A 17474-nucleotide genomic window follows, 5' to 3' on the forward strand; every position below is an offset into this window, starting at 1 on the left:
GTCTCTACTAAAAATAGAAAAATTAGCCAGGCATTGTGGTGGATGCCTTTAGTCCCAGGTACTCAGGAGGCTGAGGCAGGTGGATCGCTTGAAGCTAGGAATTTGAGGTTGCTGTGAGCTAGACTAAAGCCATGGTACTCTAGCCTGGGCAACGAAGTAAGGCTCTATCTAAAAAATAAATAAATAAATAAAATAAAAGTTACTTTTCCAGCCTTAAAAAGTTAATGTAGAGGGGCGGTGCCTGTGGCTCAGTGGGTAGGGCGCTGGCCCCATATACCGAGGATGGCAGGTTCAAACCTGACCCAGGCCAACATGCAACAAAAAAATAGCTGAGTGTTGTGGCGCGCACCTGTAGTCCCAGCTACTTGGGAGCCTGAGGCAAGAGAATCGCCTAAGCCCAGGAGTTGGAGGTTGCTGTGAGCTGTGTGATGCCACGGCACTCTACTGAGGGTGATAAAGTAAGACTCCGTCCCTACAAAAAAAAAAAAAAAAAATTTATGTAGGCTGTTATGTTGAATAGAGAAGACAAAGGTAAAGTCAAGGAGGTTAATTAGGAACATACTCTGCTGAAAAATGGTGGTTTCCTAAGCTAGGGTGTAAGGCTGGGTATGGTAGCTCATGCCTATAATCCTAGCACTCTGGGAGGCCGAGGTGGGTGGATTGCCTGAGCTCACAAGTTTGAGACCAGCCTGAGCCAGAGTGAGCCCTCATCTCTAAAAAAAATAGCCAGGCGTTGTGGTAGGTCCCAGCTACTCAGGAGGCTGAGGTAAGGAATTGCTTAAGCCCAAGAGTTTGAGGTTACTGTGAGTTATGATGCTGTGGCACTGTACCAAGGGCAATAAAGTGAGACTGTCTCAAAAAAATAAAAAAATAAGGCTCGGTGCCTGTGGCTCAAGTGGCTAAGGCACCAGCCACATACACCTAAGGTGGCGGGTTCAAATCCAGCCCGGGCCCTCCAAACAACGATGGCTGCAACCAAAAAATAGCTGGGTGTAGTGGCTGGCGCCCGTGGCCCCACCTACTTGGGAGGCTGAGGCAGGAGACTTGCTTGAGCCCAGGAGTTGGAGGTTGCTGTGAGCTGTGATGCTATGGCACTCTACCCAGGGGGATAGCTTGAGGCTCTGTCTCAAAAAAAAAAAAAAAAAGAAGAAAATAAAATAAACTAGGATGTAAAGTAGAGAAATAATCCACTTCTGGGTACTTCTTATTTTTTTTTATTGCTTTATTGCCCTCAGTAAAATGCCATGACCTTATAACTCACAGCAACCTCAAACTCTTGGGCACAAGTGATCCTCTTGGCTCAGAGACTGGTCTCGAACTCCTTAGCTCAAGCAATCCACCCGCTTTAGCCTCCCAAAGGGCTAGGATTATAGGCATGAGCCACCACTCCTGGCCTCATTTCTGGATACATTTCTATAGTAAAATGGTTGTTCTTTTTCTTTCTTTTTGAGATAGAGTCTCACTTTGTCACCCTTGGTAGGGTGCTGTGGCGTCATAGCTCACAGCAACCTCAAACTTTTGGGCTCAAGTGATTCTCTTGTCTCAGCCTCCTGAGTCATTGGGAGTACAGGTGCCTGCCACATGCCTGGCTCTGGCTCAGGCTGGTCTCGAACTGGTGACCTCAGGCAATATACCGGTTTTGGCCTCCCAGGCGTGAGCTGAAGAGCTGGGACTACAGGCATCCACCACAATGCTTGGCTAATTTTTCTATTTTCTTCTATAGGCATGAACCACTGTACCAGGCCAAAATGGTTGTTCTTAACAGAGATGAGTTAAGGCAGTTTAAATGTTTTTAGCATGAGTAACTAATATGGAGCTGCCTTAATGGAAAAGACATTTGTACAGGAAGATGGGGAGTTAGTTTCAAACATACTGATGTATTACGATGTCTACTAGATATTAAGCAGCCATGCGAGGAAAACACTTGAATCGGTATGTATTACTGTTTGTTCCTACAGCTCACTGATCAGGCATGGCTCCCAGCTGGGGTTCAAGTACCCCTCCATCAAGTACCCTATACTGTGAAGGGCTGTTTCCGCTTCCTGCCTCCAGCCCAGGTCACTGTTGTGGGAAGCTACCTTTTGGGCACCTGCATCCAGCCAGACATCAATGTGGATGTGGCATTGACTATGCCCAGGGTAAGGTCCAGGGATGGGAGGGTAGAGAGGCCCACTACTTAACCATCTACAAGTCTCTGGATCCCTTTCTTTCTTACCTGCCACTTGCCAGCAGTTTGAAATATGTGTTCTAAATCAAAATATCAAAAGACCACTGTAGTCATCTTGAGGGGAGCTTATACAGGCCCTTGGGCCAATTGCTGTCCTTCTGGAACTTTGCTTCTTTTTTTTTGCAGTTTTTTGACCAGGGCTGGGTTTGAACCCTCCACCCTTGGCATATGGGGCCAGCGCCCTACTCCTTGAGCCACAGGCACTGCCTGGAACTTTGATTCTTATCTAAGAATTGAGTATGCTGTTGCAAGCCCTGGCTCAGGAACTTGTCCCACAGATACCATGCAACTCTTTTTTTTTTTTTATTTTTTATTTTGAGACGGAGCCTCAAGCTGTACCCCTGGGTAGAGTGCCGTGGCATTACAGCTCACAGCAACCTCCAACTCCTGGGCTCAAGCGAGTCTCCTGCCTCCGCCTCCCAAGTAGCTGGGACCACAGGCGCCCGCCACAGCGCCTGGCTATTTTTTGGTTGCAGCCGTCATTGTTGTTTGGCGGGTCTGGGCTGGGGATTCGAACCCGCCACCTTAGGTGTACGTGGCTGGCGCCTTAGCCGGTTGAGCTATAGGCGCCAAGCCTACCATGCAACTCTTTACCCTGGCTTCATCTTGGCCCACAAGTTCTATGTTTAAGCTCTTAAGTGCCTTGTCATCTCTCTTCATCCCTGTTTTCTCCAGGAAATCCTACAGGACAAGGATGGGCTGAACCAGCGCTACTTCCGCAAACGTGCCCTCTACCTGGCCCACTTGGCTCACCACCTGGCCCATGATCCCCTCTTTGGCAGTGTTCGCTTCTCCTACTCCAATGGCTGCCACCTGAAACCCTTGCTATTGCTGAGGCCAAATGGTGGGAGGCACATACTGAGCTGAGGATACATACTGTGGGGTGACAGATCTGAAGGGAGTTCACAGGGGCTTCAAGTATAGGGCAGTAGGGGCAAAGGGCTAAAGTACAAAGTGAGAGTCATAGGCCTCTAGTTTGAGAGGAAAGGTGTAGAAACCTCAAATTTTGAAGTGAGAAGGGATGGTTGGGCCCTCAAGTATGAGGAAGGTGGTGTGGGGGCCCGTGGCTCTAAGACCTGCAGATGTCAGCACCTCCTGTGTCCACTAGGGAAGGACAAGAGCCTGGTCACTGTACGTCTGCATCCCTGCCCTCCACCTGACTTTTTCCGCCCATGCCGCTTACTGCCAACCAAGAACAATGTGCGCTCTGCATGGTACCGAGGGCAAAGTCCTCCAGGAGACGGTGAGCAGGCACTGATGTCAAGGTGAAGCTGAAGAGGTATTATGGAAACTTCTCTATGGCTTCCCTTTTCCTCTCACAGGTAGCCTGGAACCCCCTACCCCCCACTACAACACATGGGTCCTGCAGGATACAGCTCTAGAATCCCATTTGCAGTTCCTGTCAACCATTCTGAGTTCAGCCCCAGGGCTGAAGGATGGTGTAGCACTTCTGAAGGTCTGGTTGCGGCAGCGGGAGCTGGATAAGGTGAGTTGGGGGTAGCCTAGCTTCCCTGCCTTATTAAGTGGGCTGGCTCTGAGCTCAGGCCTCTCCCTTTATCTCTTTCAGGGTCTCGGCGGGTTTACTGGGTTCCTTATTTCCATGCTGATTGCCTTCCTTGTGTCCACACGCAAAATCCACACTACCATGAGCGGCTACCAGGTCCTGAGGAGTGTCTTGCAGTTTCTGGGTGAGGCAATTAGATGGGGAGAGGCCAGGAGTTGCACTCAACCCAGGAATCCTCTTATCCCATCATGGATTCTTGCTGTTAAAGTCTAAGAGCAGGTGGTTCTCAACCTTCCTAATGCTGCGGCCCTTTAACATGGTTCCTGTAGGTCACAACCCACAGGTTGAAAACCACTGTGTTAGGCAGATGAGCAAACTGAATCCCAAAGGCAGGCGGTTGCAGCCACTGAGGCTGAAGGAGGGTGTTGTTAGAGTTAGGTCCATAGAGAGGCGGGATACCTTTTAACACATTCCTCTGCTTTACTCAGCCACCACAGATCTGACAGTCAACGGGATCAGTTTATGTCTCAGCTCAGATCCCTCCTTGGTGAGTTGGGGAAAGGCCTAGTCTTTTGCTAGGGAGCCTTATGGTAAGACTGCAACCCTGACTGGCTTCTCTCTGCACCCTCAAGCCAGCCCTGGCTGACTTTCACCAGGCCTTCCCTGTTGTCTTCTTGGACTCCTCAGGCCATCTCAATCTCTGTGCTGATGTCACTGCCTCCACTTACCACCAGGTACCCGTGGGCCTCTATTCCTGGGTTCTCTTGATGTCCCAGCCTAGACTCTGTCCCTTCAGCAAATAACAGAACTACAGAACCTCCTGTCCAAAGAGCTAAGGTCAGGAGCTCCTCACCTGGTCTGAGCCCTCAGGTCAATAAAAGATACTGGGGTGGCAACTTCTTACCCTGCGGCTCTAGGTGCAGCATGAGGCACAGCTATCTATGGCGTTGCTGGATAGCAAAGCTGACGATGGGTTCCAGCTGCTGTTGATGACTCCCAAACCCATGATCCGGGCTTTTGACCATGTCTTTCAGTGAGTTTGGGGGTGATGGGGTATGTTGATGGGTCTGGGTCTTGTCTCCCTGGGGCTACAGTTTGGGGGTAAAGGTCTTCAGGCATATGCTCAGATCTTCCATGGGGGAGGTGGTAATAAGAGCAGGCAGACCCTGATTCCCCCTCTGTGGCTCATTTTGCCCCCCAGTCTCCGTCCACTAAGTCGCCTGCAGGCAGCATGTCACCGACTGAAGCTCTGGGCAGAGCTGCAAGACAATGGTGGAGATTATGTCTCAGCTGCTTTGGGCCCACTGACCACCCTCCTGGAGCAGGGCCTAGGGGCCCGGCTACACCTGCTGGCTCACTCTCGGCCTTCAGTCCCAGAGGTGAGGTGGAGTAGGTTGGGGGATTTGTGGGTCTGAGTGGGGCTGGACCCAGGGTACCAGGGGACACAATGGGCACACCGTCCCTTTTGCTAGACCTTTCTAGCTAGCTTGAAATAGATTTTAGCTTAAGCTGAAGTATTCTTAGTTTGAGCCCAGCCTTTTAACACACTACAGTGGGACATCAACCAAGATCCACCGAAGCACAAGGACTCTGGAACCCTGAGCCTGGCATTGCTCCTACGGTCTGAGGGACTCACCAGTGTCCTTGAGTTGGGTCCAGAGGCCGACCAGCCCAAGGTGAGGAATCCTGGCATGCTTGTTTGAAAGTGTGGGGTATACCATCCTCCATGCCACCTGGATTGAAGCCTGGGAGAGAGATTTCTTTTTTTTTTTTTTAAGACAGTCTCAAAATGTCACCCTCGGTAGAGTGCCATGGCATCACAGCTCACAGCAACCTCAAACTCTTGGGCTTAAGCGATTCTCTTGCCTCAGCATCCCAAGTAGCTGGGACTATAGGCACCTGCCACAATGCCCAGCTATTGTTTTTTTTTTTGTTGTAGTTGTTGTTTGGCAGCCCCAAGCTCCAGTGTATGTGGCCTGTGGCCTGCACCATAACCACTTGAGCTACAGGCACCAAGCCTGGGAGAGCGATTTCAAGGGAAGCCTTCTTTCCTAACCTTTCCTACCACCCCTTGCTTAGGCTGCTGACTTCCGCCACTTCTGGGGATCCCGCTCAGAGCTTCGGCGTTTCCAGGATGGAGCCATTCGGGAAGCTGTGGTCTGGGAGGCAGCCTCTATGTTCCAGAAGCGCCTTATTCCCCACCAGGTGGTCACCCACCTCTTGGCACTGTGAGTGTTAGCATCTGGAGGTCAGGAGCTCGGGAGACTTTTAAGACGGTCTGGCCCAGGCTGTCGAGGGCAAGCATAGCCCACAAAGCCCCTTGCTCTGTGTGCCTCTTCAGACATGCTGACATTCCAGATACTTGTGTCCACTATGTTGGGGGCCTCCTGGATGCGCTGATACAAGGCGTGAAAGAGGTAAGGACCTTGGGGTTAAGGCCAGCAATTGTGGGGCAGAGAGCTCTCTCCACTTAGCTAGGGTGCACTTCCTGGCATGTCCAGCAGGGGGGGGTGCTGGCTTCACTGCAGCCAGAGCCAGGCAGAATGGCTGGTGGTTCTGATTGTCTTCTCCCGCTCAGACCTCCAGCACAGGGGAGGAGGCCTTGGCAGCCACAGTGCGTTGCTATGATGATCTCAGCCGCCTGCTGTGGGGGCTGGAGGGTCTCCCACTGACAGTGTCTGCTGTTCAGGGAGCTCACCCAGTACTGCGCTATACAGAGGTGAGATGCAAGGGAGCAGGGAATCCTTTCTATTTGGTGACCCCCCCCCCCACTTCTGCTCTAGTCACCCAGTGATTCCCACTTCCAACTTCTGACTCTAGGCATCCCCTGCCAGTTCCAGGTCCCTTTTAGCCCCTTTCTTCTATAGGTATTTCCACCAACCCCAGTCCGACCAGCCTACTCCTTCTATGAGCAGCTGCGAGAGCGAGCCTCACTTTTGCCCCGGCTCAATAAACCCTGCCCTGCTTACGTGGAGCCCATGACCGGTAAGAGGGCCCTTGGGAGGGATTGGGAAGGACGGTTCCTGTTCTCAGCCACAGTGTGAGACCTTTTCTCTTCTCCCTCAGTGGTTTGTCACCTAGAGGGCAGTGGTCAGTGGCCACAGGATGCCAAGGCTGTGCAGCGAGTTCGAGCTGCCTTCCAGCTGCGCCTGGCAGAGCTGCTAATGCAACAGCATGGGCTGCAGTGCCGTGCCACTGCCACACACACTGATGTCCTCAAGGTTAGGCTGGGCAGGGCAGGTATATCTCCAGGGAAGGGGACAGTCAGGGATGTCAGGGAGTGGAAAAGGGTATACCTCTGTACACCAGGCCAGGGAACAGGAGTATAGACAGTAGAGCACCCCCAGGGTACTATCTCATACCTTTTCCAACAGGATGGATTTGTGTTCCGGATTCGTGTGGCCTATCAGCGGGAGCCCCAGATCCTGAGGGAGATGCGGAGCCCAGAGGGGATGATCTCACTCAGGGACACACCTGCCTCCCTCTGCCTTGAAAGAGATAACAGGCAGTTGCCCCTGCTCACCAGTGCTCTGCATGGGTGAGGTTGCCTGCATGCTCTTCCTGTTGATAGGCTCTTTCCTGTCCCCATTTTTCCATCCTTACTGCTTGGCTCTAGGAGGCCAGATGGTATGATTGGGCTATGGGTTCTGAAGTCAGATAGATTCTGGAATCCTGGCCCTTCCACTCACTGACAGTGACCCTTTGGCAGGTTTTCTCCGTGGACCTTACTTTTCTTATCTGTAAAATAGTGATAATGCTAGTCTCAGCCTCTTGAAGCATTTGTTAGGTGATTATATGTGTAACACATTAGTGCAGAGGCTGGCATTGGGTAAGGGTTGGATGAACAGTGGCAGTGGGCTGAGACACTGTTCCTGGCCCCAGAGTGCCTCAGTCTCATTGCCACTACCCTCCTCCCTCTAGACTCCAACAGCAGCACCCAGCCTTCTCAGGTGTGGCTCGGCTGGCCAAGCGGTGGGTGCGTGCCCAGCTTCTAGGTGAGGGGTTCACTGATGAGAGCCTGGATCTGGTGGCTGCTGCCCTTTTTCTGCACCCTGAGCCCTTCACCCCTCCCAGGTGATTGCCTCTGTTTTTTTCTTAACTAGAAAGTTCCCTAGGGGGCCTGCTTTTATGCTGAACCCTCAGTTCAAATGGGAGAGAGTGGTTGAGCAAGTGACAGAAGGGGGTCTAAGATCCCCCCCCAATCCACACCAAGGGGTCTGGGCTCCCCAGATTGCAGGAAGACCAGGGTGTGTGGCTGGGCTCCAGACCATCTGTTCACTCCTGCCCTTCAGCTCCCCCCAGGTTGGCTTCCTTCGGTTCCTTTTCCTGGTATCAACCTTTGATTGGAAGAACAATCCTCTCATTGTCAATCTCAACAATGAGCTCACTGGTAAGTGGTAGGACTGGGATCAGACTGCTGGAAGAACTATGTTGTGTGCATTGCAGAGTAGGGTAGGCAAGGGTTTTCCCTGTCAGTCTATTAGGTTTTGTCTGTGCTTCCTCCATCTGGAATCTCAGCCTAATCCTGATTACCTTGGTGTAAAGAATTGGCAGGAGGAGGAGGTCCAGGTGAAGCCTGACTATAGAGATGTGATTTGCCCACATAAAGGTTAAAGAGACGCTGTGGACTGGGGGTGGTAAGCAAGCTGCTGGGGGCGGGGGTTGTAGAAGGGAGAAAGGAGAGGAGAGAAGAAAGGGGATCCTGAACACCAGGTGAGGAGTCTTGTGGTAAGGAGCTAGGAAGTTTAGAATAGATGCCCGGACCTCTTAGGGGGTGATTTCTGGTTGTAATGTGAGGAGCTTCTGGTCTCAGCAGAGAGTAGGGTGTCAGGTTCCTAATTCCCCAGGTGTATAGGGGCCCAGGGGCAAGCCTCAGCTTGTGCAAGCCCAGAAACCAGACTGGGGGTGCCAGGCAGTGGAAAATTCTGCCTCTGCTCTGTGGTTGGGAGATTAATAACTTACCTGATTGAGGCAAATATGGTGTCCCTTCCATCACCTTTGCCACTTGGGCGTTGGGTGTTGGAAAATGCCTGAACGGCTGTTGGGGCACAGTAATAGGACCTGGGCAGTAGAGGGGTCTTTTGGGGGAGGGGCAGGCTGACCCAGGACCCCTTTTTGTCTCTAGTGGAGGAGCAGATAGAGATCCGCAGTGGCTTTCTGGTGGCTCGGGCACAACTCCCTGTCATGGTCATCTTTACTCCTCAGGATCGCAAAAGCTCGGTGTGGACGCAGGATGGACCATCCGCACAGGTTCAACCCCACACCTGCCCCCAAATGTGTGGTTTTCTTCCCTAAGGAAAAAGCAAGGCCAGCCTGAGTCAGGAGATACCTTAGTCTGAAGTATCTGTGCTCCCCAGATCCTGCAGCAGCTAGTGGTCCTGGCAGCCGAAGCCCTACCCATTCTAGAGAAACAGCTAATGGATCCCCGGGGGCCTGGAGATATCAGGGTAAGCCTCTGACCACCAGCAACTCCAGTGGCTCTGGGAATTTTGTCTTTGAACCGTGGAAGTTCAGTGTTCAAGGGTTCCTCACATGACACCTGGTCCCCTTAATCTGGTGAGACTAAATCCAGATGAGGCATTAAAGCTGCCATGGTGCCTGGTAGTGGCACAGTCTAGCACCTGGGCTCCTACTGCTGGACTTGAGTTGGCACCAGCTACTTCTTCTGTGGGTCTTGGTGTTCCCATCTTCAAATGGGCATGTAGATCTTTAATGGGTGGTCACATGTAAGGGAAGGAGGGAGCCAAGGTGGGTACATGGACAGGTTTGTCATCCAGTTCCCAATTCAGGGTGTTACTGCTGACTCCTTCCTCCTCCACTTTGTTTAGACAGTGTTCCGGCCACCCTTGGACATATATGATGTGTTGATCCACCTGTCTCCTCGTCATATACCCCGGCACCGCCAGGCTGTGGACTTGCCGCATGTCTCCTTCTGCCGTGGCCTGCTCAGTGAGCCAGGGTCCTTGTCCCTAATGCCTGTCCTGGGCTATGATCCTCCTCAGCTCTTTCTGGCACAACTCAGGGTAGGTTCTAAACAACCGAATGACCCTGGGGAGAGGATTTCCAGGTGAAGCTGGGGCCATGGAAGAAGCTCTCAGGTGTCCATCTGTAATCTTATCTCTCTTCTGTCCCTTCCTAGGAGGCCTTTGGTGATCTAGCCCTTTTCTTCTATGATCAGCACGGTGGAGAGGTGATTGGTGTTCTCTGGAAGCCTGGGAGCTTCCAGCCTCAGCCCTTCAAGGTGTGCTGGCTGGTGACAGCTATGTGTTCCTGAGTGTATACACATGGTTCCATGTGGGCATGCATGTTTTTGTATAGTCTACTCCACGAGTGACCTGGTGTTGGTGTGGAATGTGTGGGCTCCTCTGTCTGCCTCTGCTATCCCCACTCTACCTCCACCCTAGTGTCTCTGGGTGTAGCTTTGTGACACCTCAATCACATTTCTTCTCTTATTCCCCCAGGCCACCAGCACAAGGGGACACATGGTAGCATCTCAAGGTGGGGAGCTGGTGATGGTGCCCAATGTAGAAGCAATCCTGGAGGACTTTGCCGTGCTGGGTGAAGGCTTGGTGCAGGCTGTGGAAGCCCGAAGTGAGAGGTGGACTGTGTGATCCCAGCCCTGGAGCAAGAAAGATGTCAGTGGGATGGTGTCCATGCTTATTGCACATGGACCCTTCATGGAGGGCCTACTGGCTGAATACACAGTTGTCCCTAACAAAAGCCCTGCCCTAGTTTCCTGTCTAATGCTCCAGCATTGAGGCAGAGGCCTGGGCCTGGTGTCTTTTTTTTTTTTTTTTTGAGACAGAGCCTCAAGCTGTCCCCCTGGGTAGAGTGCCGTGGCATCACAGCTCACAGCAACCTCCAACTCCTGGGCTCAAGCGAGTCTCCTGCCTCAGCCTCCCAAGTAGTTGGGACCACAGGAGCCTGCACAATGCCCGGCTACTTTTTGGTTGCAGCCATCATTGTTATTTTGGCGGGCCCAGCCTGGATTCAAACCTGCCATCTTAGGTGTATGTGGCTGGCGCCTTAGTCACTTGAGCCACAGGCACCGAGCCGGGGGGCCTGGTGTCTTATGGACTCTTCTCACCTGACTGTCTGAACTCCCAGAAGAATAGAGCCAGCTTAGAGAACTGAAGCTAGGAGATCCGTCTGTCTGCCCTGGGCCAGGATCTTTCTGTGTTTTTTCCTCCCGCTTAGGCTTCTCCCACAAGCAGCTGGAGGTAGAAGCTTTGTCCCCTTCCACTGGCAGAATGTATGCCTAGATCTCATTATGCCCATCACTGTAGCATCAGGCCTTTAGATCAGACCCAGCAAAGGTGTGGCACTTCCTGAGGGTCACAGCACCAGCACCGACAGTGGAAAGGGGGCTGTGTGTATCTGAATAGACGACATTGAAGGAACACAATACACTTCTGTGTTGGTACTGTTTCCCAGGGTGGAGACAGTGGAAAAGGACAGAGGACAGGAAGCGGCTGGGTGGTCCCCTAGTCCAGGAGAGATGCAGAAAGCACTGGGTGCTGCCCCGTCCTCTCAAAGTGTCAAGAGTCCGAACAGCTCTATGCATCTGTCTTCACTGTGTCCATTTTGCCATAAACTGCTACCTCTGCACCCTTGCAATAGTGTTGCAGAGGTGAACAAGGAGCTCCAAGGACCCTGCGCAGGGGGTGGGGTATCCTGCCTCCTTTTAGTCTGGTCCACACCCCCTTCTTGGCAGCCTCTCCCTACATCTCTGCCTCCACTAATCCTGCCTGTTTTTCCAGACTCAGCTCAAATAGTGCCCCTCCTTAAGCCTATCCCTTGCCCCCAGCTTGAAGTGATCTTTCCCTCCTCTGAACTGTTAGAGTAATTATTGCCTGTTCAGTTCACTTGGCAGGCACACACAGTGGCGTGAACTGTTCTATTGTCTTCTGACTTAAAATTAAATTGCTTAATTTCCCTCATGTTCCTGGCTGTCCTTTTCCACATGGTTTTAAGCTGGTGTCCTGTATGTATGCTTCTTGAGGGCAGGGAACATGTTTGAACATATTACATATTGTCCTTCATGGCAACTAATATATTGCTGCGCTCAACAGGCACCCAGTACAAGCAGATGGAAGGCAGAGAAGGCCAACAAAATACTTTTTTTTTCTTTTTTGGGGACAAAGACTCACTTTCACCCTGGGTAGAGTGCTGTGGCCTCATAGCTCATAGCAATCTCAAACTCCTGGGCTCAAGTGATCCTCTTGCCTCAGCCTCCTAAGGAGCTGGGACTATAGGAGCCTGCCACAACCCCCAGCTATTTTTGGAGCTGGGTCTTGCGCTTGATCAGTCTGGTCTCAAACTTCTGAGCTCAAGCAGTCTATCAGCCTTGGAGTTCTAGGATTATAGGCATCAGAAAACTTTGAGGAAGGCAATCAGAATTTGTGAAATCTGCCTAGAATTAGTGGGTGGTGAAAGAGGAAGCCTAGGAGATAGTAGGTACCGGGTACTGTTGTGTGTTTTTTATAGCTTATGTATGTAAATTTGATCTTAGCCTTATGGAGTAGATACTTTGGTTAGTTGCCTTCATTTTCTGAATGAGGGTATAAGCTCAGTGTGGGGGCCCCTCATGAAGGGTCTTTGATGTCTGGCCTAGCAAGCTCCATCCTCAAGAAGGTGAGAAGACACATGTGGGAACTGTAGTCTACAGTTTTGCCTCAACTCTTGGTCTTTGTGTATCTTTGTGTGTGTGTGTGTGTGTATTTTTGTATTTTTTTTTTTTTTTTTTTTTTTTTTGAAACAGAGTCTCAAGGTGTTGCCCTGGGTAGAATTGCCTCATAGCAATCTCCAACTTGGGCTCAAGCAATACCCTTGCCTCAGTTTTTCTATTTTTAGTAGAGATGGGGTCTCACTTTTGCTCAGGCTGGCCTCAAACTCTTGAGCTCAAGCAGTCCACCCACCTTGGCCTCCCAGAGTACTAGGATTACAGGCATGAGCCACCATGCCCAGCTGGTCTTTGCGAATCTCTGCCTGTTCCTTCTGTCTTTGTCATAGGATATCTCAGCCCAGAGTTGAAATTAAAATGGAATAAAGTGGTTGGCTGTGTGAACTGGAGTCTGTATCCACCAAGTGCTATTCATTCATGAACTTCAAGCATCAGCATGCCAGGCTTTAATGTAATCCCATCCTCTAGTGCACTGTCTATAGTCCTTGACTCTATCTCTGCCTCCCCCTTTCCTTGGTCCTTTGAACTGATTATGGGTTCTGGGGAGGGCTAGGATTGCTGGCTGGTTTCAACCATTTTCTTAAACCCCCAGGTCAGTTGCAGGCTTGGCACTTCAGGTCCTTACCAACACAATTCTGGATTATTCTACGTGGTGGGGTGTGGACAGAGGGTGGTATCTGCTCCTTGGCCCAACTACAGCAGTTACTAGTCCAATTGAGAATGGGCTCTGGCTTTGCTCCCCATGGGATCTTGGGCAATTCACGTTCCCTGGCTGGGTTTAGTCTCCCCACTTTACAATGGCCATAGTAATGCCTTCATCATTGCCCCATCTGGCAAGAGAAGAGGGTTGAGAACTCAAACCTAAGGAACTGCACCATTCTTGTAATCTAGCTTAATTGGGGGTGGGAGGGGAGGAAGCCCAGGCTTTAATTTCAGTCCTGGCTTGGCGCCTGTGGCTCAAGTGGCTAAGGCGCCAGCCACGTACACCTAAGGTAGTGGGTTTGAATCCAGCCCAGGCCTGCCAAAACAACAATGACGGCTGCAACCAAAAAATAGCCAGGTATTATGGTGGGCGCCTGTGGTCCCAGCTACTTGGGAGGCAGAGGCAGGAGACTCGCTTGAGCCCAGGAGTTGGAGGTTGCTATGAGCTGTGATGCCACTGCACTCTATCCAGGGGAATAGCTTGAGGCTCTGTCTCAAAAAAATTTTTTTTCAGTCCTTAAGCCCCAACATATTTTCCTCAAATTTTCTCTGGGAAGCAGGTGAGCAAGATGACTACCCAGGGCTCCTTTGCGCCAGTTCATCACTGCTGGGGCTCCAGAGTAGGAGGTGCTCAGGCTCTAGCCAGAGAGGAGGAATTGGGGATGGGTGTTGTGAGCTGGAACATCAGGGGAAGGGAAGAACAGCCTAGCAGGAATCCTTATGTGTGAGCAAGTGTGCACTGGATGATGCAGGTGTGCCTGCCCCTGTGGGCTCTGCATTTTGCTTTGCAGGTAGATAGAGGTAAGTGGGAGACTATCTGATGTGTGGCATGATTTGCCTGTTCTCTGTGTTGAGTACACACACATCAGTAGGCACTAGTCTTTGTGTGTGTAGGTATTCACCTCCGACTCTGGTTTGCTTCAAATGAGGAAATTTGCTCTGTTTTTGAACAGGTCAGAAAAAGCTCTCAAGTAGGAGGCAGGAATCTTGGATTTCTTCCTGTGGCTTTAAATAAAGATTTCCCTTTCAATTCAGTAGGTCTTTTGTTAAAATGAAATAAAATAAATTTTCCCTTGGGGTTTCAGTTTCCCTGGATCTGACTGACATAAGCCTCTCTACATTTCATTTAGTAAACTCTCAAAGGATCCTCCTTTCTGGCTGTGGTATCTGACCTAATCCAGAGGACTATTTTCTTCTTCCTAGCTCCTTTGGGGAAAAAGAATAAGACCCCAAAGCACCAGGCTACATTCAGTGAAGTCCTGAGGGCTGCTTTGTTCCTGACCTTTAAAGTCAGATTTGGGCTTGCCACCCCCCTCCCCCAAAATATACGTCTAACACATCCGGTACTTGCTTTGTGAGTCACAGATTAATCCAGGAGAGTGGTAAGGAGGGGAGGCCTGGGGCACCTGAGTCACCCCTCCCCTCCACAGGAAAGGCCAGTTTGCCCATCCTTCACCTGCTCCCCACCAGAAGGAGGAGGAGGCATCTCAGACTATTCCAGGGGACCATGAAAAGGGGTGTTTCAGACTCAGGCTTCCTTTCCCATCTCAGCTTCTGGGAAATGGGTGGAGAGGATAGTTTTTCTGGTTGATATGAGGCCCATAGAGGTGTAGGAACTGTCTGGGCTCAGATAGGGTATTGGGGAGTAGAGCTACAGAGGGCCTAGGTGTCCTAGCTGGAAACAAACTGCCTGCTGCCAAGCCTGGCTTTTGAGGCTAAAGGGTGGGGCATGGACAAATAAAGTAGAGAGGCCTGAGCTGCAGATCTTTGCCATGGGACAGGGGAGGAGGGAGAGGCCTGGCCTTTTCTGTTTTGGACTGCCTGCTAATCTCCTTTCCTTCTGCCCAAATCATTGACTACAACTGTTTTAGCAGCCTAGAAAGGTAGGGTCAAGGCCAGGAGTAGGATGGATAATGAGCACTCTGGTTCACCTCAGCCCAAGCCTGAGTTTCCTCTGCTCCTTGGCCTGGGAGCTCCTCAAAAGCAGTGTTCAGCTCTCCTCTATTCTCCCAGACAGGAAGCCTGTATAGGACAGGACTTGGGTCCTATGAAGACTGCAGCGGGGCAGGGCCTGTGGTTCAGTGGGTAGGGCACCAGCCCCATATACTGAGGGTGGTGGGTTCAAACCCAACCCCGCCTGAACAAGCCGGACATTGTGGTAGGCGCCTGTAGTTCCAGCTACTCGGGAGGCTAAGGCAAGAGAATCAGCTAAGCCCAGGAGTTGGAGGTTGCTGTGAGCAGTGTGATGCCACTGTACTCTACTGAGGGCGATAAAGTGTGACTCTCTCTTAAAAAAAAAAAAAAAAAAAAAAAAAAAGGACTGCAGTGGCCCAAATTAGGGAGTCCCAGCCCCTGTTCATTTGATGACCAGCAGTTTGCATGAAAAAGGCATCCTGGCCTTTTCCTCAGTCTTCCTCCACAAAGCCCACCCTAATCTCCCATCCTACCCAACCTATGGGGTCTCCCTGCAGCTAGTTCTCAGTTACCTCAGGTCTAGAGACCCTCAGGTAATCGTTCCTGAAGTTTAGAGAATCTACTGCTACAGCCTGTCCCTGTGCCCACCCTTCCTTCTTTCCTCTATGGTGGGCTGCTGGTGGCTGCACTGTAGCAGTCAGTCTGAGCTGGCCTGAGGGCAGAGTATATTGGGGCTTATGCACACCTTTACCATTTTTGCATGCCAAATACAGAGCAGTGCCTCCCTGCCCCTACTTGTTCCCTGCCCTTACACCACAGGCCCTTCAGAGAGCAGTTGTCCTGCTGGCCCTGGGGCCCCACCTCAGGTTCCTGTCCACTCAATTTTGCCTACTCTCTTTTTTTTTTTTGAGACAGAGCCTCAAGCTATCCCCCTGGGTAGAGTACCGTGGCATCACAGCTCACAGCAACCTCCAACTCCGGGGCTCAAGCACATCTGCTGCCTCCACCTCCCAAGTAGCTGGGACCACAGGCACCCGCCACAACGCCCGTCTATTTTTTGGTTGCAGCCGTCGTTGTTTGGTGGGCCTGGGCTGGATTTGAACCTGCCACCTTAGGTGTATGTGGCTGGTGCCTTAGCCACTTGAGTCACAGGCGTTGAGCCAATTCTGTCTACTTTCAACTTCTTCGGCTTCTTGCTGACTTTCCTTTCTCACTCAGACTCCTAAATCTCAAATTCACACCCTCTTCCAGCCATTGCCCTGAGTCAGACCTCTTTCCTCTTCCATGACTTTCTCCCAGGCCTTGAGCTTAGCCTCTCTTTTCCAACTCATCCTTCAAGCAGCTGGAGGGATGCTTCTAAATGGCAAATGTTATCCCCTGTCTAAAACTTGCAGGGCTCCCATCACTGATGGAGCCACTGTTCTAAGTTGGTGGTACATGTGGCAATTGCAATCTTATTCAGAACATGATACAGATTATTAAAATTTTTTTGGTTGAAGTAGGGGGTGAGGCCAGGGTCCAGCTACCTTGGTGCTCTCCTTCCCACCTCCAGCTGCAGCAGTCCCTGTGAGAGCTTCCTCAGAGCCAGGGGACTTAGAGAAGGACAGCTTGAATGCCACTAGGCCCTGGGTAAGGTTCAGACATAGCACCCAAGGACCTTCCCAAACTGCTCATCTTCCCTGGTCCCACTACTTCTGCTCTTCATGACAGGCAGGCACTCACCCCTGCTAGACACTGGTCCAGCAGTCATTTACCTAGAAGAACCCTTCACAAAATCCCTAGCCAAATGTTTTCTTCTCCAGGGAAGCCTGGTTTAGGCCCCCTAGGAAGCCTGTGAACTTTCCTTTCCTCCTTGACCTCCTGGTCCTGACCCTTTATCTTCTGAAGCAAACTTCAGAGATGGGAAATCAGAAAACTTAAGGGCTTCAGGGATCTGGTCCCTGATGTGTGAATCAGAGCTTTCCAGATGCCCTAGGCCTGTTCACAGGGATGGCCTGGTATGTGTCAACTCCATGTCACTAACTCCCTCCATTCCTCCAAGGCTGATAAGGGACAGGCCCAGATATCTAGCAATTTGTCTCCAGAATTCTCAACAGATCTTCATCTCCTATCTTTTGTTTTTATAAACATTCGGCCCACACCCACAGCCAGGCCCAAACACAGCCACACACGGATATGTACACAGACCCCCCCTAAACACACAGATGCATGCACAAGCCCTCATGGATACATGCATGCACACACACAGCTAAAATTGCACATGGATGCACATGGACATTTACACATGAGAAAATGTGCCTCTAATTAAGAAGACAACTGTTGGCTCAATGCCTATAGCACAATGGTTATGGCACTAGCCACATTGAGGCTGGCAGGTTCGAACCCAGCCCGGGCCAGCTAAAACAACAATGACAACTGCAACAAAAAATAGCCAGGGGCTCGGC

The 17474-nt window shown here is 51.1% G+C and overlaps 1 protein-coding gene across 2 annotated transcripts in view; it reads left to right on the top strand.

The window, feature by feature from the left end:
• NOL6 (nucleolar protein 6) overlaps positions 1 to 10560 on the top strand; it is a 14469-nt gene extending 3909 nt beyond the window's left edge. The window contains exons 4-26 of one of the 2 annotated variants that reach the window (XM_003800282.3): positions 1959 to 2138; positions 2903 to 3071; positions 3336 to 3470; positions 3550 to 3713; positions 3795 to 3915; positions 4220 to 4278; positions 4364 to 4465; positions 4649 to 4764; positions 4933 to 5110; positions 5285 to 5407; positions 5811 to 5959; positions 6073 to 6148; positions 6310 to 6450; positions 6599 to 6716; positions 6798 to 6952; positions 7106 to 7269; positions 7653 to 7805; positions 8024 to 8121; positions 8857 to 8981; positions 9089 to 9178; positions 9560 to 9754; positions 9871 to 9972; positions 10193 to 10560. In XM_003800282.3, coding sequence (XP_003800330.1) covers positions 1959 to 2138; positions 2903 to 3071; positions 3336 to 3470; positions 3550 to 3713; positions 3795 to 3915; positions 4220 to 4278; positions 4364 to 4465; positions 4649 to 4764; positions 4933 to 5110; positions 5285 to 5407; positions 5811 to 5959; positions 6073 to 6148; positions 6310 to 6450; positions 6599 to 6716; positions 6798 to 6952; positions 7106 to 7269; positions 7653 to 7805; positions 8024 to 8121; positions 8857 to 8981; positions 9089 to 9178; positions 9560 to 9754; positions 9871 to 9972; positions 10193 to 10342 — 3063 coding nt within the window. In that variant the 3' untranslated portion in view covers positions 10343 to 10560. The remainder of the gene's footprint in view (positions 1 to 1958; positions 2139 to 2902; positions 3072 to 3335; positions 3471 to 3549; positions 3714 to 3794; positions 3916 to 4219; positions 4279 to 4363; positions 4466 to 4648; positions 4765 to 4932; positions 5111 to 5284; positions 5408 to 5810; positions 5960 to 6072; positions 6149 to 6309; positions 6451 to 6598; positions 6717 to 6797; positions 6953 to 7105; positions 7270 to 7652; positions 7806 to 8023; positions 8122 to 8856; positions 8982 to 9088; positions 9179 to 9559; positions 9755 to 9870; positions 9973 to 10192) is intronic. The other variant, XM_023519340.1, reaches the window with a different exon arrangement.
• The last annotated feature ends 6914 nt before the right edge of the window (positions 10561 to 17474 follow it).

This window comes from Otolemur garnettii, unplaced genomic scaffold, assembly GCF_000181295.1.
Source record: "Otolemur garnettii isolate 467f Iridium unplaced genomic scaffold, OtoGar3 scaffold00172, whole genome shotgun sequence".
In the NCBI taxonomy this organism is placed as follows: Eukaryota; Metazoa; Chordata; class Mammalia; order Primates; family Galagidae; genus Otolemur; species Otolemur garnettii.